Source organism: Microcaecilia unicolor, chromosome 6, assembly GCF_901765095.1.
Source record: "Microcaecilia unicolor chromosome 6, aMicUni1.1, whole genome shotgun sequence".
In the NCBI taxonomy this organism is placed as follows: domain Eukaryota; kingdom Metazoa; phylum Chordata; class Amphibia; order Gymnophiona; family Siphonopidae; genus Microcaecilia; species Microcaecilia unicolor.
Window position 1 is genome coordinate 206,972,007 of NC_044036.1, and position 22,912 is coordinate 206,994,918.

General features: G+C 45.9%; 1 protein-coding gene across 10 annotated transcripts in view; it reads left to right on the forward strand.

Annotated features, from left to right (window-relative positions):
* CFH (complement factor H) overlaps positions 1 to 22,912 on the forward strand; it is a 463,465-nt gene that overhangs the window by 139,504 nt on the left and 301,049 nt on the right. For 8 of the 10 annotated variants that reach the window (XM_030205903.1, XM_030205897.1, XM_030205902.1 and 5 more), the window contains one exon: positions 2,968 to 3,147. The exons of the other annotated variants lie outside the window; for them this stretch is intronic. In XM_030205903.1, the coding sequence (XP_030061763.1) occupies positions 2,968 to 3,147 (180 nt within the window). The remainder of the gene's footprint in view (positions 1 to 2,967; positions 3,148 to 22,912) is intronic. 10 annotated transcript variants of the gene reach the window in all.

Here is a 22,912-nt window from a genome sequence, read left to right on the forward strand (position 1 = left end):
ATTGCTTCAAGAATGTTAAGCGACTTCCTGTGTCATATGAGGCTAATGCAAATTCATGGATGACTGGGGAAATTTGGAAGCAGTGGCTAAAGAAGTTAAACACTAGAATGTGGGCACAAAAGCGTCAGATTTTGTTGCTTTGTGATAATTGTGCTGCACACAATGATGATGTCAGGCTGTCCCTTCAACTACCGCCCCATCTCCCTCCTACCCTTCCTCTCCAAGATACTTGAATGCGCCGTTCACAGCCGTTGCCTTGATTTTCTCTCCTCTAATGCCATCCTCGATCCGCTTCAATCCGGTTTTCGCCCTCTACACTCGACTGAAACGGCACTCACTAAAGTCTGTAATGACCTGTTCCTTGCGAAATCCAAAGGTCACTACTCCATCCTCATCCTCCTTGACCTATCCACCGCTTTTGACACTGTCAATCATAATTTACTTCTTGCCACACTGTCCTCATTTGGGTTCCGAGGCTCTGTCCTCTCCTGGTTCTCCTCTTATCTCTCCCACCGTATCTTCAGAGTACATTCTCATGGATCTTCCTCCATCCCTATCCCTCTCTCTGTTGGAGTTCCTCAGGGATCTGTCCTTGGACCCCTTCTCTTTTCAATCTACACCTCTTCCCTGGGCTCGCTGCTCTTATCTCATGGTTTCCAATATCATCTTTATGCTGATGACACCCAGCTTTATCTCTCCACACCAGACATCACTGCGGAAACTCAGGCCAAAGTATCGGCCTGCTTATCAGACATTGCTGCCTGGATGTCTAACCGCCACCTGAAACTGAACATGGCCAAGACCGAGCTTATTGTCTTTCCACCCAAACCCACTTCTCCTCTCCCTCCACTCTCTATCTCAGTCGATGGCACCCTCATCCTTCCCGTCTCATCTGCCCGTAACCTTGGAGTCATCTTCGACTCCTCCCTCTCCTTCTCTGCCCATATCCAGCAGACAGCCAACACCTGTCGCTTCTTTCTCTATAACATCAGCAAAATTCGCCCTTTCCTCTCTGAGCACACCACCCGAACTCTCGTCCACTCTCTCATTACCTCTCGCCTTGACTACTGCAACCTATTCCTCACTGGCCTCCCAATTAGCCATCTATTCCCCCTTCAATCCATTCAGAACTCTGCTGCACGTCTTATCTTCCGCCTGGACCGATATGCTCATATCACTCCTCTCCTCAAGTCACTTTACTGGCTTCCGATCAGGCACCGCATACAGTTCAAGCTTCTCCTACTAACCTACAAATGCACTCAATCTGCAGCCCCTCATTACCTCTCTACCCTCATCTCCCCTTATGCTCCTTCCCGAAACCTCCGCTCACAGGACAAATCAACAACAACAACCATTTCTAAAGCGCTACTAGCGTTACGCAGCGCTGTACAATTCAAACATAGAAGGACAGTCCCTGCTCAAAGAGCTTACAATCTAAAAGACAAGAGAACAATCTAAAGACAAGTGAACAATCTAGAGGACGAGTGAACAGTTAATCTGATAGGGTGGATAGATTGGGGTATTTTATATTTCTTGAGCGGTTAGGCGCCGAAGGCAGCATTGAAGAGGTGAGTTTTAAGCAGAGATTTGAAGATGGGTAGGGAGGGGGCATGGCGTATGGGTAAAGGAAGATTATTCCAGGCATAGGGTGAGGCAAGGCAGAATGAGCGGAGCCTGGAGTTGGCAGTGGTGGAGAAGGGTACTGAGAGAAGGGCTTTGTCCTGTGAGCGGAGGTTGCGGGCGGGAACATAGGGGGAGATGAGGGTGGAGAGGTAGTGAGGAGCCGCAGACTGAGTACCTCCTCTCAGTACCCTTCTCCACCACCGCCAACTCCAGGCTCCGCCCTTTCTGCCTCGCCTCTCCCTATGCCTGGAATAAACTTCCTGAGCCCATACGCCGAGCCCCCTCCCTGCCCATCTTCAAATCGTTGCTCAAAGCCCACCTCTTCAATGTTGCCTTCGGCACCTAACCACCATTATACCTCTATTCAGGATATCTAGACTGCCCCAATTTGATTGACTGCACATTTTGTCCTTTAGATTTTAAGCTCCTTTGAGCAGGGACTGTCCTTTGTTAAACTGTACAACCCTGCGTAACCCTAGTAGCGCTTTAGAAGTGTTAAGTAGTAGTAGTAGTAAGTAGTATGATCAGACTGGCAAGGATAAACGTGCTCTTGAACTGGCTCGTAATCTATCACTGTTGGATTCCCTACATATGCAGAGAAAAGCCTGGAATCATGTTACACAGGCAACCATTGTGAACTGCTACAAGCGGGCAAGCTTTGTTAAGGATGTGGAAAGGGATGAAACAGATGCAGCTGTTGCAAACGCGTCAGATGAAGAGACTATTGACATCCCAGCCAGTGTTACTGAAGAGGAGTTTCATCACTACGTAGCTGTTGATTACGATCTACAAACAGCTGATGACATCACTGATGTCGAGATATGCGCCTACACGCAGGCAATGACTGATGATGAAACAGATGATGAAATGTGCAGTGAGGCACATGCTGACGAAATTCAACAACCTCCTGTCACTTTTGCAAGAGCGCTGGAGAGTCTCAACATCGTGCAGGCCTATCTGGAGGCCACTGGATGACAGTGTTATGACAGTTTTTACCGTCTGGCAGACGTAGTCTATGGAACTCACAGACACAATAGTGTACAGAGGACTATGACTGATTACTTGAAGCCTAACGTCAGTTAATGGAGACTGTATAACGTCAGTTAACGGAGACTGTATACTGTACGTATAATAAACAGTACTGCACATATGTTTATCAGATGTCAAGCTTCTTTGGGTCACAACGGTTAAGTGCACACTCCGGTTAACTGCATGTATTTCTTTGGTCCCAGACCCTTGCACTTAAGCAGATTGCATTGTATTTAAAACTTAGTTTTTCCAATTAAAATTGCTTCTTTGCTTTGCACAACTTAGCTATTAAATAAGTATTCTTATTCTGCACAGTGATTTCATGTCAAGAACCTTCCATACCGAATGGAAAGATGATGAGCAGGTTACCAAGGAAGATGCAATATGAAAACAAAGAGAGAATTCAATATGAATGTGATCCTGGATATAAGCATGAAAGTAGAGGATACTCAGAATGTATTGAAAATGGATGGAATCCAGCACCATCTTGTATAGGTTAGCATTTTCTTATTTTTATCATGTTAATGTTTATTTATTTATTTATTTTATAAAGCAGTTCTTCAAATACTAATGTCTGTTAACATTTACCTGCTCCCTGCATTCTGACTTCCTTATTTGGCTTTGTCCTATATTTTGCATAAATCTGTCTATACATATTTGTATGACTGCTCGCCAAAGGTATGGACCCAGAATTATCTGACCACTTGTAGAAGGGGATGTTCTTGTACTGACTGTTTCAGATAAATATGTCAGTTTGTACTTTAGCTGTGATAGTCTCAGAAAAAAACATGTGTTAGGAAACTTTTTGTCATGCTATATGGAATCTTCAAGCTGTACAATACAATACAGTATTCAGAACTTCTATTCTGCAAATTACCAAATAGCTTAGTGTAGATTACAAAAACATCTAGTAGAGAGAACATACATCTTTGATAATTGAACTAAATATACATAGTAAAAAAGAAGATTACAATAAAACCAGTCCAAACGTTTAAAACTTTCCCAAATAAGTGAGTCTTTAATAACTTCTGAAATCTTAAATAAAAAGATTCTTGTCATATGATCAAAGTAGAGAGTTTCAAGATTTAACTGCCTGTTAAAGGAACAAAGTGGTAAAATATCATTTATAATGTACTTGACTTGCAGAAGGGTAAATCAAAGAAGTTGACTCCTTGCATGTGTGCTTTTTAAAAAAAAATTATAGAAGTCTTTATTAATTATTGAGAGATGTAACAGAAAAACAACAAGCCACAAACGGCTACTTAAACGAGTACAATACAACAAAGGAGGAACACAACCTCCAGTACCCAGAAAGAACATGGACATTATGCATTCAGCTCTCAAACCTAAGACAATAAGTGCATATGTACTTCTAAGATTTGTGACACATTTTTGTAATTATCTCCCCCTCCCCCCCAAAAAAACCTCGACACCTTCCCCCCACCTCCTCCTCTCCCCTCCACAATCTCAAGCTTTCAGCAGGAGCAGTGTTTCAAGAAAGGATTCCAAATAGCTTCCCACTTGGTCAGAGTGTGACAACGAATTGCCCAGAGTCTCTCCATTTCACATATGTACCATAACTTATTTAACCATTTAACCAATGAAGGCACCAAAGGAGATTTCCATTGAACAACTAGAGTGACCCTAGCAGCTGACATAGCATGGCGAACCAATAAGGCCTGCGATTTGGTAAGGCCTGGAGGTTTCTTTGGGAAAAGAAAATATTCAGGTGACCACTTTTTGGGCTTAGACAGCCAACTCTGTAATCTATATTGAATTGTCTTCCAGTAAGCCCGCACCTTCACACATGACCACCAAAGGTATCCCATGGTTCCCATCTGTCCACACGCCTGCCAACACAATGGTGAAACCGTAGGGAACATATGGTGAAAGCAAGCTGGAGTAAGATACCACCTATGTACAACTTTTACCACATTTTCTTTAAGAGGAACAGAGATAGAAATCTTTTGTAAGGCATTTTCAAGCAAAGTCCAATCATCATCCCCCGTCACACCTAGCTCCTGATGCCAACACAGCCGATGCTGCATGTGGGGTTGCATTTGCCTACATTGATAATTATAGAAACAAGAGATGAGACCCCTTGTCCCCTTGGAGTCTTCACAAAAATCTTCAAGAAAGGAGCCTTCTCGAATCACCTTGGCCTTTATTTCAACAGCAGAAAGAAAATGTTTCAATTGAGTATAAGCAAAAAATTTAGTTGGAAAAATTGTGTATTTTTCAGCCAAGTTGTCAAAAGAGACGAAGACTTCATCATCAAAAAGTTGACCCCAAGTCTCAAGGCCCAGGGTAAACCATCGAGAAAAAGGCCCTGGTTCTAGGCCAAGAGGAAAGAGTGGGTTATATATTATTGATGTAAGTTTAGATAAAACTGAATCAGGCTTGGCAAAGAGTCCATCCCAGTAATAGAAGGTCACCGGAATCGATGGGCACACATCCCTGCTCATGGCATGATAACAACGTGGAAGCCACATTAATGAATGTAACGGGCAGGGACCGACCGAATCCTGCTCCAAAGCTATCCACAACTTTTGATGGCTAGCATGAAACCATTCGAGAGCAGAGCAAGCCTGTGCACCTTATAATACCAATAGATATTAGGGACACCCAGGCCTTTTTTTTTTGGTCCCGATAGAGTAAAGATCTAGGGAGTCGTGGCCATTTATTAGACCATATAAAACGGAGAAGATGATTCTGTATTCCAGAGAGAAAATTGCGTGACAAACAGAGAGGGAGGACCTGAAAGAGATACAACAAATGTGGCAACACATTCATTTTCAACGTCTCTATTCTGCCAAACCATGATATTTCAAAAGTACCCCAGGCCTCCAAATTTTTATATAATTCCCACAACAGGTGAGGGTAATTGGCCAAAAATAAATCAGAAAAGTTTTTTGATAGATGAATCCCTAAGTACTTAATGCTTTGAGTAACCCAACGAAATGGAAAGGCTTGCTTTAGAGAATGTAAAACCGGTCGTGGAATTCCAAGAGCTATAGCTTCCAATTTAGTCATATTGAGTTTAAATCCCGAAACAGAAGAATATTCGGCTAAAAGTTGTATTAGATTTGGCAAGGAGATTAATAGTTTGGTTAAGGAGAGAAGTACATCATCACCAAACATAGCTAGTTTGTATTTGCGGCCACCTATCATAATACCTGAGACATTAGGATTAGAACGTATAGCAATAGCAAGAGGTTCCATAACCAAAGCAAATAACATTGGCGAGAGGGGGGCATCATTGATGTGTACCCGTAGATAAAAGAAAAGTAGGAGAATTACCACCATTAATACGTACACAGGCTCAGGGAGAGTTATAAAGAGCTTGAGTCCAGATTCAGAATCCCGGCCCAAGACCAAAACGCTCCATAACACTAAGCATGAAAGGCCAATGAACGCGGTCAAATGCCTTCTCAGCATCTAACCCAAGAAGACACATGGGAATCTCAAGCTTTTTGGCTTCATGCAGCAAATTAATCATACGACGAATATTATCCTTGGCCTGCCTCTGAGGAACAATGCCAACCTGATCAGGGTGAATTAAATCAGGTAAAACATTTGCTAAACGGTTGGCTAGGATCTTGGCTAAGATTTTAACGTCTGAGTTAAGAATGGAAATGGGGCAATAAGAAGAACACTCTGTCTTGTCCTTTCCCGGTTTTGGGATCATTGCAATCCAAGCTTCCATCATTGAGGGGGCAAGTCCTGACCACTTCGAACGTCATTAAGAATCTCAACTAGTATGGGAGCAAGTTCCCCTCTAAACGCCTTATAAAAATTATTCGGTAGACTATCCAGCCCAGGGGATTTCCCAGTTGGGAGGTCCTTAATAATTTTTGTGACTTCCTCCACCTGTACAGGACGTTCCAAAGCACAGCGTTGCGCTTCTGTTAAGGAGGGAAGTGCTTGAGAAGATAAAAAGGCCTCATTTGCTTCTGAATGAATCGTGGAGTCCACTGAGTAAAAAGACTGATAGAAGGTGTGGAAGCATTGACAAATCAAAGAGGACTTAGTTAAAACATTATTCCTGCCATCCCTGATCTTAAAGATAGTGCGATCAACTCGGTGCTGCCTAAGTTTAAGAGCCAAGGAACGACCTGACTTATTGTGATTGACATAATGAATTTGTTGTTGTTGAGATCTGCAAAGTTTCAGCTGTTCTGAATAAATATTATCTAATCTTAAGCGGAGAGCTTGGATCTCCCTCAAAGTTGTAATCAAGTGAGAAGATTTATGAAGGTCTTCCAAATAGGCCAGCTTGGAAATACAATTCTCCACTTCAACACGCCTGATCCGAGTCTGTGCACTTGCCTTTTGTAAGAAAAATCCTCTAGATACTGCCTTTAAAGCATCCCAAACAATCCCCAAAGAAGGTCCTGAATTCAAGTTATTATCAAGATATTCCCGTAAAAGTGTTTTATATCCAGCTAAGATCTTGTTGTCCCTCAGCAAAGTTGTATTTATGGTCCACCTCTTATCCTTGTCTTCCTCACAAAGAGAGGGAAGTTGAACCCAGGTTGGACCGTGATCCGATATAGTAATAGGTCCCATGCCTGAAAAACCTCCCCCTTGTGCCAAAGAGATATCAATTAGTAAATCCAGTGCTTTTTTTGTGCCGGTACGCAACGGTACGGCGTACCGGCACCTTTTTTTTTTTTTTTTTTGCTCCCCCCGCCCCGTGAGTCCATGTCCCGCACGCAGTGCCAGCCCCCATTTCCGGCCGCTGCTGCTGCTTCTCCTGTTGAGCAGCAGCGGCCGCTACACAAAGAAAAAGATTTAAAAAAAAACTTCAAACCTGGCTGAAACGCTGCACCCCTGCACTGTAGACAGCCATTAGGCATTGGCTGTTGCCCCGCAGCCGCTCCTCCTCTTGCCTCTACGTCACTGCGCTCCTCCGGGGTCTTCCTCCAGGGGCAGTGACGTAGAGGCAAGAGGAGGAGCGGCTGCGGGGCAACAGCCAATGCCTAATGGCTGTCTACAGTGCAGGGGTGCAGCGTTTCAGCCAGGTTTGAAGTTTTTTTTTAAATCTTTTTCTTTGTGTAGCGGCCGCTGCTGCTCAACAACAAGAGAAGCAGCAGCGGCCGGAAATAGGGGCTGGTGCCGCGTGCGTCGCGTCTTCGCGCCGTTCGCGCCAAACTTGGCAGGGAGAGGGAATCCAACAGAGGGAAGGATTGGAGAGAGGGAAAACAACAGAGGGAAAAATTGGGGAGAGAGAGAGAAAGAGGGAAAACAACAGAGGGAAGGATTGGGGAGAGAGAGAGAAAGAGGGAAAACAACAGAGGGAAGGATTGGGGAGAGAGAGAAAGAGGGAAAACAGGGAAGGATTGGGGAGAGAGAGAGGGAAAAACAGATGGAAGGATGGGGAGAGAGAGGGAAAAACAGATGGAAGGATTGGGGAGAGAGGGGAAAACAGATGGAAGGATGGGGATAGAGAGAGAGGGAAAACAGGGAAGGATTGGGGAGAGAGAGAAAGGGAAAACAACAGAGGGAAGGATTGGGGAGAGAGGGAAAAACAGATGGAAGGATGGGGAGAGAGAGGGGGAAAACAGATGGAAGGATGGGGAGAGAGAGAGGGAAGATGCTGGATGGAAGAATGCAGAAAGAAATAGGGGAGACACTGGAAGGATGGGGAGAGAAAGCAGAGCTGCTGGATGGAAAAGGGGAATAGAGAAAGACTGGAGAATAAGAGGAAGGGGCATGGGGAGAACAAGGGTGAGGAAAAGATGAAAAGCCACAGGTAGATGAAGGACATTAAAGAATGGATAGTAAGAATGAATTAAATCTGGACAGAGAGAGAGCCTGAAAAATATTGAAGAAAGCAAAGAAAAAGGAGACAAAAATGACAAATGGCACAGAAGAGTTAAGCGAAAAGAAAGCAGAATCACAGACTGGGACCAATATGGAAAGAAAAACAGTCACCAGACAACAAAGGTAGAAAAAAATCATTTTATTTTCATTTTAGTGTTTGTAATTATGTCCAATTTGAGAATTTACATTGGCTGTCTTATTTTGCACTGGGTATACTGGAGCTGTAAGAGCTTACAGAGATTATTTATAATGAAAAAAATCACGTTATTTTTTTCTCCTATAGTACTATAATATTTTCAATGATGTCTGTTTATATGCGCCATGGCTGGTATAGGGGGTGTGGTTAATGTGGGTGTGGCTATCAGGGGTGGAGCCATATGTGGTGACCCCGCCCATAATGAGTACCGGCACCTTTTTTTCTACAAAAAAAGCACTGAGTAAATCTAATATAATAAAACGCACCCTCAACGTTCTGAAGCCACGTTCTGTGAAGCCGGAAACTTGAAGCCGGAAGCCTGAGTTCTGTGAAGCCGGAAACTTGAAGCCGGAAGCCTGAAGCCTTGAAGCCTGAAGCCTTGAAGCCATCTGACGTCACTCCCAGGCTGAGGCTGAAGGGTTCAGCCTGCCGTCTCTGCCCCGCCCTCGCGACAAAACAAACAAATCCGGAAGCGAAACGTCAGGGAAGGAGGCGGCGCTCCCGACGTCTAGCCTTCCCTTCGCTGTGTTCCGCCAACAAGGCGGAACACAGCGAAGGGAAAGCTAGACGTCGGGAGCGCCGCCTCCTTCCCTGACGCTTCGCTGCACGAACCGCCACGGAGGTAAAGTTAAAAAGAATTAAAAAAAAAAAAAGGATGCATGGATGCGAAGGGGGGGGGGGCATGGATGCGAGGCAAGGATGCGAAGTGGGGGGGCATGGATGCGAAGGGGGGGGGGGAGAAGAGGGCGGGCCAGGCTGGGACATGGGAGAGAGCGTAGCATGGATGCGAGGGGGGGGGGGAACATGGAAGGGCGAGAGGGGACTTGCTGGAAAAGGATGAATGGAGGCGGCAGGGGACAGAGGAGCATGGATGGGCATGGATTGGGAGGGCAGGACTCAGGGAGAGAGGGAAATTGCTGGATAGGGAAAAATGGAGGGGCCAGGTGACAGATGAGCATGGATGGGCATGGATTGCAAGGGCAGGACTCAGGGAGAGGGGAATTGCTGGATAGGGATGAATGGAGGGGACAGATGGGCATGGATGGATATGGATTGCAGAGCAGGCCTCAGGCAGAGAGGGGAAATGCTGGATAGGGAAAAATGGAGGGGCCAGGTGACAGAGGAGCATGGATGGGCATGGATTGGAAGGGCAGGACTCAGGGAGAGGGGAATTGCTGGATAGGGATGAATGGAGGGGACAGATGGGCATGGATGGATATGGATTGCAGAGCAGGCCTCAGGCAGAGAGGGGAAATGCTGGATAGGGAAAAATGGAGGGGCCAGGTGACAGATGAGCATGGATGGGCATGGATTGGAAGGGCAGGACTCAGGGAGAGGGGAATTGCTGGATAGGGATGAATGGAGGGGACAGATGGGCATGGATGGATATGGATTGCAGAGCAGGCCTCAGGCAGAGAGGGGAAATGCAGGATAGGGATGAATGGAGGGGGCAGGTGACAGACAAACATGGATGGCCATGGATTGGGAGGGCAGGGCTCAGGGACAGAGGGGAATTGCTGGAAAAGGATGAATGGAGGGGGCAGGGGACAGATGGCCATGGATTGGGAGGGCACGGCTCACACTCTCTCTCTCATATACAATGTCTTTCTGACTCTCACTCTCACACACTCTGTCTCACACTGTATCACATTCACTCTCTATGTGCCACACAGTCACTCACACACTCGCTTGGTCTCATACACTCACTCAAACAAACAGAGAATCTGTGTCTCACACACACTCTCTCTCTCGCCCACACACACACACTCTCACTCACACTGTGTCTCACATATACACTTGCACACACTCTCATTCTCACACACACACTCTCTCACAAACACACTCACACCCAGACTCACGCTCTCTCTCACACAATCACACTTTCACTCTGACTCTCAAACAGACACTCTCACATACACTCTCCCAAACATACACACTCCGAGGAAAACCTTGCTAGCGCCCGTTTCATTTGTGTCAGAAACGGGCCTTTTTTACTAGTAGTCAATATGGGAATAAGAATCACGAGAATGAGAGCAAAAAGAATATTCCCGTTCCATCGGATGATGCAAACGCCACAAATCACATGTGCCAAATGTTCGTGCGAGTTCAGTCAGCACTTTTGAGTTCTTGATGTCCATTACCGACACCGGGCCAGATCTGTCCAGTGTTTGGTGAAAGGATGCATTAAAATCGCCCCACACCACCATCTTACCATAGGGATTTGAGAGAAAAATCCCGTCATGCCTGTCAAAAAATTTATCTTTTGAGTCATTAGGAGCATAAACAGAAGCTAGGGAAAAAGCTAGATTATCCAACAATAGATGCAAAAGCAAAAATCTTCCCACAGGATCACACCTAATCTTCGATACCTGGACCTGCAGGGAAGAATGAAGCAAAATTGCAACCCCACGTTTTTTAGAAGCATCAGCAGCAGAGGCAAAAATAAACATGTGGGTAATAAGGGTGAGAGAGGAGTTTTTCGTGCTCCCTTTTTAAATGTGTTTGCTGTAGAAATACCACTTGAGGTTTATGAGACAACAGTTCCTTAAATAGCTTTTGGCATTTTTGGGGCGAGTTCAGGCCCTTGACATTGTATGTTAAAATCTTTGTCAACACTCACTAATATTCAGCACACAACTCCGATATAGCTCGCAACACATCTGGGAACCCAAATATTCCTGAATAGGATGAGAAGAGAGAGAGGGGACCCCCCGACACACACACAACTCCCCCAACCCCCCACCCCTTCACCCCATAGCTCTACCACCTCTCAGCACAACATAGACACTCTCCCCTCCACAGACAACCCCTCCCCTGCAGCTGCCCTCCGCACATATCCCCCAGTCCCTTCGCCCAACCCCTCCCCCCATCCCACACCAAAGAACTCCGAAGAGCCCTGAATGGGTAATAAGGAGAAAAGATACCACAATACCCTACAGACAAGCTCAAACCTACCCCTCACCCATTATAAACCCCCACCTCTACCTAATACACCTAATACCCCCAAAGCAAATAGCCCCCCTTCTAGCAAAGGACGCAGAACCATTCTCAGTCAGTAAGAAAAGTCAAGCAACGCCAGAGGCAACTCCAGATTTTAGTGCAACCCTCTTCCATTTTTGAAGACGCTCTTTGTAGCGGGAGCTATCTCTATTGGTAGAGCCACTGTTGATGACATCCCTGCCTCGTGCAAAACCTTCCACGCTTCCATTTAGCATAAAGTGCAGAGCAAAAGTATGGAATTTTTCCCTTGGCTAGTATTTCCAAGGCTGGCTTCATAAGATGCCTCCTGGCCAGAAAGGTCCTGATAAATCAGGACTCTGGCTTCATTATAATTAACAAATGGAGTCTGACGAGCACTCTTCAGCAAACGTTCTCTGACAATAGGGGAGGCAAACCTTGTAATAATATCTCTCAATCTATTGTCCCATAGGCTTCCCAAAGGCTCTGGGGACTCTTTCAATCACAGTTGCTTCCGTAGCAGATTCAGAATCCAAAAGCTTTCCACAAATGGCGCGAACCACTGTTATAACATCTTCAGTGTCCCCGTTCTCAGGAACACCACGAAATCAAAGGTTGCTATGTCTCCCCCTATTCTCCAAATTGTCTACTTTGAACTGGAGATCAGTGTACTACTACTATTTATCATTTCTATAGGCTACAAGGCATACGCAGCGCTGTACACCAAACACAAAAAGAAAGTCCCTGCTCAAAGAGCTTATAATCTAGATAAGACAGGTAAACAGACAGAACAATTAAGGGTAAGGGAATAAATAGGTGAGGATAAAGGACAGGGCAAGTGAGTAGTGGTTAGGAGTCAAAAGCAGTGGTAAAGAGGTGGGCTTTAAGTTTGGACTTGAAAACGGCCAAAGACGTGGCTAGACGTACAAGCTTGGGATGTATATTCCAGGTGTGAGGTGCAGCAAGACAAAAGGAATGGAGTCTAGAGTTAGCAATAGAGGATAGGGAGCCAGTGAAGTGACTTAAGGAGGGGGCTAATGTGAGCATAGCGACTTTGGCAGAAAATGAGTCACACAGCAGAGTTTTGGACTGATTGAAGAGGAGAAAGATGGCTAAGAGGGAGGCCGGTGAGAAGCAGGTTACAATAATCAAGACGAGAGGTGATAAGAGTGTGGATAAGGGTTCTGGTAGAGTGCTTAGAGATGAAGGGACGGATTTTGCTAATATTATAGAGAAAGAAACAACAGGTTTTGGCAATCTGTTGAATATGAGCAGAGAAGGAGAGAGAGGAGTCAAAGATGACCCCAAGGTTACGAGCTGATGAGACAGGGAGAATGAGAGTGCCATCCACAGAAATAGAGAAAGGGGGGAGAGGAGAGGTGGGTTTAGGGGGAAAGATGAGAAGCTCGGTTTTGGCCATGTTAAGTTTTAGATGACGTTGAGACATCCAGGCAGTGATATCAGATAGGCAGGCTGAAATCTTGTTCTGGATGCTGGTGAAGATTTCAGGGGTAGAGAGGTAAATTTGGGAGTCATCAGCATAGAGATGGTATTGAAAGCCATGGGATGATATCAGAGAGCCAAGGGAAGAAGTGTAGATGGAGAACAGGAGAGGACCGAGAACAGAACCCTGAGGTACACCGATTGGAAGAGGGATAGAAGTGGAAGAGGATCCACCAGAGTGTACACTAAAGGTGCAAAGCGAGAGGTAGGAGGAGAACCAGGAAAGAACAGAGCCCTGGAATCCAAATGAAGACAGTGTATCAAGAAGGAGGCTGTGATCAACAGTGTCAAAAGCGGTGGATAGGTCGAGAAGGATGAGGAAAGAAGAGACCTTTGGATTTGGCCAGGAACAGGTCATTGGAAACTTTTGCAATTGCAGTTTCAGTTGAATGAAGAGGGCGAAAGCCAGATTGGAGTGGGTCAAGAACAGCATGAGATGAGAGAAAGTCAAGACAGCGGCGGTGAACGGCGTGTTCAAGTAAATTGGAAAGGAAGGGGAGGAGGGAGATGGGTCGATAGTTGGAAGGACAGGTAGGGTCGAGCGAAGGCTTCTTCAGGAGCCGTGTTACCACAGCATGTTTGAAGGCATCAGGAATGGTCGCAGTAGAAAGAGAGAGATTGAGGATATGACAGATAAAAGGGGTGAGAGTAGGAGAGATGGTGTTAAGAAGGTGGGTAGGAATGGGATCAGAGGAACAGGTAGTTCGTTTTGAGGAGGAGAGAAGATGTGATGTTTCTTCATCAGTGACTTCAGGAAAGGAGGAAAAGGACAGAGGGGTTGAGGAAATAGGGGAAATGACAAGAGGAGGGACAAGGGGAAGGAGAGGCGGGGGTGGTTTGGTCGTAGAAGAATTCAGCTAGGGTCTGGGGAGATAGTGAGGGGAGAGTTGGGGGTGGAGACACCTTGAGGAGAGAGTTTAGTGTGGTGAAGCGAAGTCAAGGGTTTGAGTCGAGAGAATTAGTCAGCTGGATGTAGTAGTCTTGTTTGGCAAGCAAGAGAGCAGATTGGAAGGAGGTCAGCATGAACTTGAAGTGTGAGAAGTCAGCAAGGGCACGAGATTTCAGCCAGAGGCTTTCAGCGGAACGGGTACAGGAACGTAGGTAGTGGATTTTAGGGGTTAGCCAGGGCTGGGGTTTGGTACGTCTAATAGGACAGGGCATGAGAGGTGCAAGAGTGTCTAAGGCAGAGGATGGAATAGTATTGTAGGAAGAGACAGCATCATTGACAGATTTGGATGGTGTAGTGGTAGAGAAGAGGTTTGAGACATTGGAGGATAGGGTAATAGGGTCAATGGCCTGGAGATTCCTAGATAAATTGGTTAAGATTGGACGCGATTGGGCGGGAGGAAGTTTAAGAGTGAAGGTTATTAGATGATGGTCAGAGAGGGGAAGATTTGATGTAAAGGAATTGGAGAGCGAGCAGTTATAGGAGAAGATAAGATCAAGACAGTGACCATTTTGGTGGGTAGGGGAAGTGGAGCATAGTTTAAGATTGAAGGAGGATGTTAAAGTGAGGAACTGGGAGACGTAAGAGTTGGAGGGATCATTGGCATGGATGTTAAAGTCGCCAAGGATGAGGGAGGGGGGAAGGAACAAGAAAGAAGGAAAGCCAAGCGTCAAAGTCGCTGAGAAAGGATGAAAGAGATTTATCGGGGGGGGGGGGGGGGGGGAGGGGAGTGTAGAGAGGAGGTCGGCTGTAATTTGGAAACCATATCTGTGAATTGGTCGGCCTGCTCTTCCACTCTTCCTTACAGGTCCTCCGCACGACCACCCAACTCGTGCAAATTCGTGCCCATTGTCTCTATAAGTTCAAGAATTTCGTTCTTTGAAGACTTTATCTCATCTCGTATCGCCTGGAGAGACTTTACCAGCTCCTTTGGCATCTCACGCGATAGCGAACAGGGAGCGCCTCCAACTGTAATACTGTTGAATCTGAGTCGGAATGCGAGAGGGGTACCGGAGACACATGGCGCCGTGGGCCTCTACTGGAGTGCCTAGAAGCTAGACGCTCAGGTTCCTTACGAGGTTGTATCAAGTTTTTAACTAGTGCTGGACACAGAGGGCTAGATGCACTAATCCATCATTAGAGCCCTTCCATTATCGATTCCCTTAGTGAATCGGTAATGTAACCAGTTGTAGAAATTGGATTAATGTGTTTACCTTACTGCTGAGAGAGTAGGGGGGGGGGGGGGGGTTGCTAGAGATGTTCTGAGTTACTATGGAAATATTTAGCCAGGAGGACTTCCTGCACATGAGCAGTGGATACCATAGAGACTCCTGCACATGAGCAGAACATACCATAGAGATTTGCACTGACACCTAAGATTTTAAAAGTGCTAAAAATAAGTTTTAAAAGTATTTGCATTAAATCTAATTGCAGAATTTAGGTGTTAGGAGATGGGATTGATATGCTATGTACTCAAATTTGTCTAAATCATATGCAAATTAGTCCATTTTTGGGAGGTTCTCATTTGCATATTTATGGATAAAAATTGTTAGAAATGTTTACAGCCTTAATGCTAGGACATGACTCTGATAAAAAAATGTGGAGTTTGATCCAAAAACGAAGGGTTTATCTAGTGTTTTTTGACTAAAAAATTCCCATTAGAGTGTCTATGGTAATCTACATTCAAATAGAGTTCTCTGATTGGCTGAGCAGCTCTTGTTAGAATTCTGCCCGGGAATAGAGCAGGGGGAGAGCAACTGAAGATTTGACTGAGCCAGGACCTGCATTCTGTGAGCTCTGTGTGTAAGAATTGAAAGAAAGAATTGTAAAGATTTGACTGATATATTAAAAGAGTGACTGACTTGGTTGAAGTAAAACAGGAAACTGAGGAGAGGTTTGTACTAGATTTGAAAGTTTTAGTTCTCTCTCCTGAGGAAAGGATTGTGAGTTTCCAAGTTGATTTGGTCCTAATAGTAAGGATCAGAAATCATTAAACATTTAAGGAAAAAGATTTATTTCTGAAAGAGATTGGTTGAAATTTACAAGTTTGAGGTTTCTCTGCTGAGAGAGGAGTGGATCTATGAATGTGTGTGTGTGGATGAGATCCAGCAGTGGGCTTCAAGATCTCACCAGCTTGGAAGAAACAAAAAGAGTTGCTTTTTAGATAGTCAGGGTAAAGTTATAATAAAGCTACTTAGGAAATTAGAACTGAGGAAATTCAATTTATTTTATTTTTTCATAGTTTAGCACAGTGGCGTACCAAGGGGGGGGCGGTGGGGGCGGTCCACCCGGGTGCCAGTGGGTGGGGGGTGCTCCGCTCCCGCCGCCTCCCGTGGCCGTTCCCGCAGCGCCGCACATTTAAAAACCCGGGGAAGCAGCGTCGCAGGCAGCGCCTCGTGCCCTGCTTGTAAAAAAAAATCAAATCTCCTTCCCCTCCTTCTCCTCCTCGTCTTGACGTTGACTCGGGCCTTCCAATCAATTTGATTGGAAGGCCCGAGTCGACGTCAAGACAAGGAGAAGGAAGGAGATTTGATTTTTTTTTTTACAAGCAGGGCACAAGGCGCTGCCTGCGACGCTGCTTCGCCGGTTTTAACGGGACTGAGGTGGGGAAGGAGAGGGGCGAAAGGGACTCGGGTGGGGGTGTTTAGAGGGGAAAAGGGGACTGGGGTGGGGGTCTCAGACAGGGGAGGGGAGAAGGGGACTGGGGTGGGATCTCAGAGGGGAGAAGGGGAGGGAAGAAGGGGACTGGGGTGGGGGTGTTCAGAGGGGAGAAGGGGACTGGGGTGGGGGCCTCAGAGGGGAAAAGGGGAGGGAGAAGGGGACTGGGGTGGGGGTGTTCAGAGGGGAGAAGGGGAGGGGAGAAGGGGACTGGGGTGGGGGTCTCAGAGGGGAAAAGGGGAGGGGAGAAGGGGACTGGGGTGGGGGTGTTCAGAGGGGAGAAGGGGAGGGGAGAAGGGGACTGGGGTGGGGGTCTCAGAGGGGAAAAGGGGAGGGGAGAAGGGGACTGGGGTGGGGATCTCAGACAGGGGAGGGGAGAAGGGGACTGGGGTGGGGGTCTCAGAGGGGAAAAGGGGAGGGGAGAAGGGGACTGGGGTGGGGATCTCAGAGGGGAGAAGGGAGGGGAGAAGGGGACTGGGGTGGGGGTGTTCAGAGGGGAGAAGGGGACTGGGGTGGGGGTCACAGAGGGGAAAAGGGGAGGGGAGAAGGGGGCTGGGGTGGGGATCTCAGACAGGGGAGGGGAGAAGGGGACTGGGGTGGGGATCTCAGAGGGGAGAAGGGGAGGGGAGAAGGGGACTGGGGTGGGGGTTTCAGAGGGGAAAAGGGGAGGGGAGAAGGGGACTGGGGTGGGGATCTCAGACAGGGGAGGGGAGAAGGGGACTGGGGTGGGGATCTCAGAGGGGAGAAGGGAAGGGGAGGGGATAAGGGGACTGGGATGGGGGTGTTCAGAGGAGAGAAGGGGACTGGGGTGGGGGTCTCAGACAGGGGAGGGGAGAAGGGAACTGGGGTGGGGGTCTCAGACAGGAGATGGGGAGGGGAGAAGGGGACTGGGGTGGGGGTGTTCAGAGGGGGGAAGGGGGCTGGAACTGGGGGCTGAAAAAAGGGGCAGAGAGAGAGAGGGGACAGATCCTAGATGGAAGGGAGAGCGAGAGGGAGGGCAGACCCTGGATGGATGGGAGAGGGAGGGCAAATGGTGGATTGAAGGGGCAGAGAGAAAGGGCAGGCAGTGGATGGAAGGGACGGCAGAGAGGGCAGACACTGGATGGCAGAGAGAGAGAGAGTGAAGACAGATGCTGGATGGAAGGAAGACGGTGAAAAGAAGATGAGGAAAGCAGAAACCAGAGACAACAAACTGTAAATAAAATATATTTTTTTATTTTTTTTGCTTTAGGATAAAATATTGTAGATGTGTTAAATGTTTATAATAGAACATGTAAATAAGGTAATCTTTTTATTGGACTAATTTTAGTACATTTTGACTAACGTTCGGAGAACAAAACCCCCTTCCTCAGGTCAGGATAGGATACTGTAACAGCACTATACTGTACTGACCCGAGGACGGAGGTTTTGGCCTCTGAAAGCTAAATGTATTAGTCCAATAAAATGGTATTATTTTACTTTCTATATTTGTTTTATTTCTATTTGTTAATTTGTAAAGTGGTGATTGGTACTTGTTAGGTTTTTTTTCAAATTTACATCTGCTCTCTTTATATTTTGCACAGTACTAGGGGACAGTTTCTGTTTCTGTGGTGTTGCATTGTATGCAGAGTCTGGCATTGGGGGTTCAGTTTAATTTTTGTCTAAATAGAAAGTTTATGATTACTTATTCTATAGTGGATTAGGGTGTATCTGTGTTTGTGAAAAAGACATGGCTTTCAGTTGGCATTGACTGTGCAGGATCTACGATCTGTACTATTCTGTCTGGTTTCGTTTTACAATAGGTGAATTGATGTTCTAGTGCTCACTGTAGTGTTTAAGATGCTTTCCTTTTCCTTGTGTGACTCGTAGAAATGACTGCTTATGGTATGGTAGAATTGCTCTATAGGTCCTGAGTGTTTTGTATTCTCGGCATGCCTAGTACTGGATTTGGGGGGGGGGGGGGGGGTTAAAAAATGACCGGCCCCGGGTGTCAACTACCCTAGGAACGCCACTGGTTTAGCACTCAGTCCAGGTTCCAGTTTCAGGCAAGCTGATATAAAAGACACACACACTGCAGGGAGGCAGTATTTTTTCTTTTATTTTATTTTTAGTTTAAGTTTAGGAAGAAGACAACTTTTAATGGAGAGATCTCTTGAAGACTGAGTCTGCAACTGGAAGTTGAGTCTGCAACTGGAAGTTTCCTTCAGCTAAGTACAGAGAGAGACAATTCACATTTTTTCTGAAACTTCTGTTTACTACACAAGTGAACTGAGATTTTACAGAAAATACACCTAAGGAACATTCCTATTTTGAGTTGGAAATCTTTGAAGTGTTATACTGACTTGTAACTTGGTTAGGAGACTAAATGTTTGATTAGTAAAGAAAGTAGAGTGTATACTGGATCCAGTAGGGAATCAGCAGTTTACTGGTCTAATCCTGTACAATCTAACTGAAGAGTATTTCTTTCTGTTTACCAGTGCAGTTAAATAATTTCATTCCACTTTAATAAATACTTTTTTTTGTTATATATATAAGGGAGTAGTATCTGGATTTATTGTAAATCAAATTGATTCCATTCACAGGAATTTATATTCACCTTTATGCATTCATCCGGTATTATCTTTTAAGGATGATGTTTTTTATTCTATGTTCACTCTGTCTCTGGTGACCTGAGCACAGTTAGTTCCCTTGGCTGGCGCGACTACATATTAGAGATATTTTGATACTGTGTGAAGTCTTACCACAGACGGGTGATAGTAAGGAACGGGCATGCATCAAGGAATAGGAATGCAAATGAGCTGCTCGTTGTAGCTCACTTGCATTCTCTATTCCGTCGTTAAACAGTCGGATAGTCAGCCGGTCGAGCATGCGCAGAGCAGCCAAGTGTTATGCTGGCTGCTCTGCACATGCCAAGGACGTCCTTTATGGACGTCCTTCACTATTAAAAAAAACTCCCTGTAAAAAGACATTCTTTTTACAGGCTACAAGCTAATGTACAGTTCAGAGGCAAGAGAATAAAAACTAACCTGACGATGCGGAGGAGCCTTCCAACCCAGAAAATCGGAACGTGAGAGGACACAAATCAAAACTTTTTGGATGTCCCGCCCTCTAGGTCTCTCTTAGCCAATCATAGCGTGTTTAGCTGATACTGGTAACAGCTAAACGCGCTGGGATTGGCTGAGAGAGACCTGGAGCTGATCAGTTATGCTATTACTTACTTGTTCTGGAGTGCTATATTTTGTTATGCTGTTTTGCTAAATGTTCAATAAAGACAGTGGTGTTCCTAGAGGGCTGACACCTGGTGAAAGGACACCCCACCCGGTGAAAGGACACCCCCCCCACCCCGGCAAAAGACCTCCCCCCCGGGTGCCGCGCGCCGGTCAGCTTCGTTCGTTTCCATGCTCCCTCTGCCCCGGAACAGGTTACTTCCTGTTCCGGGGCAGAGGGAGCATGGACACGAACGAAGCTGACGGCGTGCGGCACCCCCCCCCCCCCCAGCGGCGTGCACCCGGGGTGGACTGCCCCCACCCCCCCCCCTTGGTACGCCACTGAATAAAGACTTCATACAACTTAAAAAAGTGGAAAAAATCCAAGTGCTGGTCCTTTTTTTTTTTAACAACACTATTAGTGGGATTAGAACCCACCACCTCTGGATTACAAGACCATTGCTCTAACCACTGGACCACAACTGTACTTACTTGGATGGCTCTCCCTTACTTCCAGGTCTCTCAGCTGAGTGAAGCACGGCCAAGAAGGATGTTTTTATTATTCCGGGGTTGAATGTTGTCCAAATAAGAGCCTGCAGCATCGGAGCCTGTTTGATTTTTTTTTAATAAAGCTTTGCTTAAAAAAAAAAAAACGTCCATTTTGGGCGCTCCCCCCCCCCCCCCCCCCCCACAATAGTAAAAACATCCTTTTTGGCCGTGCTTCACTCAGCTGAGAGACCTGGAAGTAAGGGAAGGGACAGCTAAGTAAGTACAGTTGTGGCTGAGTGGTTAGAGCAGCAGTCTTGCAATCCAGAGGTGGAGGGTTCAAAAGCCATTGATAGGTTTGTTAAAAAAAAAAAAGGGCGAGCACTTGGATTTTTTTTCCACTTTTTTATTGGATTTTTTTTCCACTTTTTTAAGTTGTATGAAGTCTTTATTGAACATTTATCAAAACAGCATTGGAGCCTGTTTGATTTTTTTTTTTTTTTATATATAGTGAAGAACGTCCATAAAGGACGTTTTAGCCCCCCCCTCTCCGATTTTTTTCTTTTTACATTTTAATAATTTTTTTAATCCCGCGTAGCTCCAGTGAGAGGTACAGACCTCTCCTTAGATTTCCCAGCGTTTTCCAGTGTTAAGGCAATCGGAAAAGGTTAGTGCATCTCATTACAATAGGGTTTCTACACGATTTGCTCATCTGCATTCCATTTTCGTTAGGTGCTACCGTCGTCGGAAAAAAGTGTTTAGTGTATGCCAGGGTTTACTACTTGCTCGTTAATGGCTTGTTAAGGGCTTGTTAAGTTTAGTGCATCTGGCCCAAAGTCCGCTTGCCGTCACCACGGGTCGAAAACAGGGACCAAATGGCTTGCTATCGAGGGCAAAAAAAGTGTTTAAAGGAGGTGGGTGTGGGAGCTCTCAGCTCAAGAGGCCATTCAGCACCGTGACATCACTTCCTCCCTTGCATGTGTGCTTTTAAGGAAAGATGGTTGAGGAAGATAAGCTGGAGCTTCTCTATGAATTAACCATAAAACAATAGTGCATAATTTAATTAAACAATGTTCATGAATAGAAAACCAGTGAAGTTTAACTAAGAGAGGAGTAGCCCTCTCACAGCATCATGCACCAAAAATCAATCCAGCAGCGGCATTCTGTAAAATTTGAAAATGCTTAAAAAAACTTTCAGAGCAACCAGCATGTAGAAGGTTGCAATAATCAAATGTAGAAAGAATAATTGAGTTAAAAGAATCATATAGTCAAGTTTAAAGCAATGTTTAACTCACCTAAGTACTTTTAGGTATACAGGGTGCAACTATAGGTGGGCATCATTAGAAGACAATCCCCACAACTGTTACTCTGGCTACTGCAGCACTGTAATTTTTCACACTTATTCCCAAAGGTGCATTATCTGATAAAATTGATTTTAGAACTTTTTAAACTAGTGTTTAAAGTCCTGCAGAAGAAACGTTTTTGCTCCCTGAAGGCCGGTCCATTGACATTGGCACCTGAAGCATTGACCTCAATGGCTGCTCAAACTTTGACAACCACTGACATTTAGAAAGTCTCTACCTCTCTCAAAATTGGGCGCTGAAAGTAGACCCTAGGACCGGTCAACAGCTGACTAGACACTGAGGACATGTGTGTGTTCGACATCGTCCTCTTTGGCACCAAAAGACCATGATTCTGAGTGTCAGGAAAGCCCAAGAAGCATAAGCATCTCCTGGCACTCTCTTCAACACAGAGTGCCAGGAGAACTGGGGCATTGGCATTGCCGATACTCAAGAAGCACCGACACCGGGAGGAGCACTTCTCTTCTTTGGTAGAGGTGCTGGTGTGCAAGTCTCCAAGCAGTTTGTTTCCCACTTTTGGTTTGACACTCACTCCTTCTCAAGTGGCCTCTGTCCTGGCTCCCTGGCATTTGCCAGATACTTCTCTTGCACTCTGCTCAGGCATTGAAGGTGCTTGCGCTAACTGCAGATCAGCCCCAGATTCTTCCTAATGCTCCTTCCATGCCTGTGGAGACATCTTCAGTGCCAGCGCCTCAAAGGGTGTCGACACTGACATAGACCCATGCAGTACCGCTCTTGACGTTGGAGGAAGAAGCTTGCCCTTCGGGGCATGGATGTGGTTCCACAGAGCTGTGAAGGCACAGACTCATTCAGTCCAGTCTGAGTAGGGTGATGAGTCTCACTGGGATTGCTCATGGGACTCAGAAGAAGACCCTCATTACTTCTTGAAGAAAGAGTCATATATGGCTCCTTCTGATTCCTCGCCACCTCATGAGAGGTGTAAATATCCACTTGCAGATCTGTCTTTCACTAGGTTTATCAAGGAGATGGGTTTGGCCATCACCTTTAAGTTGAAAACGGAGGAGGAGCCCAGGGCAGAGATGTTGTCTATTCTGGACTATGAGTCACCTCCAAAGGAAGGGGTCACAGTACCACTGCACCCTATCCTTAAAGATGCACCAACGAAGAACCGGGAATCTCC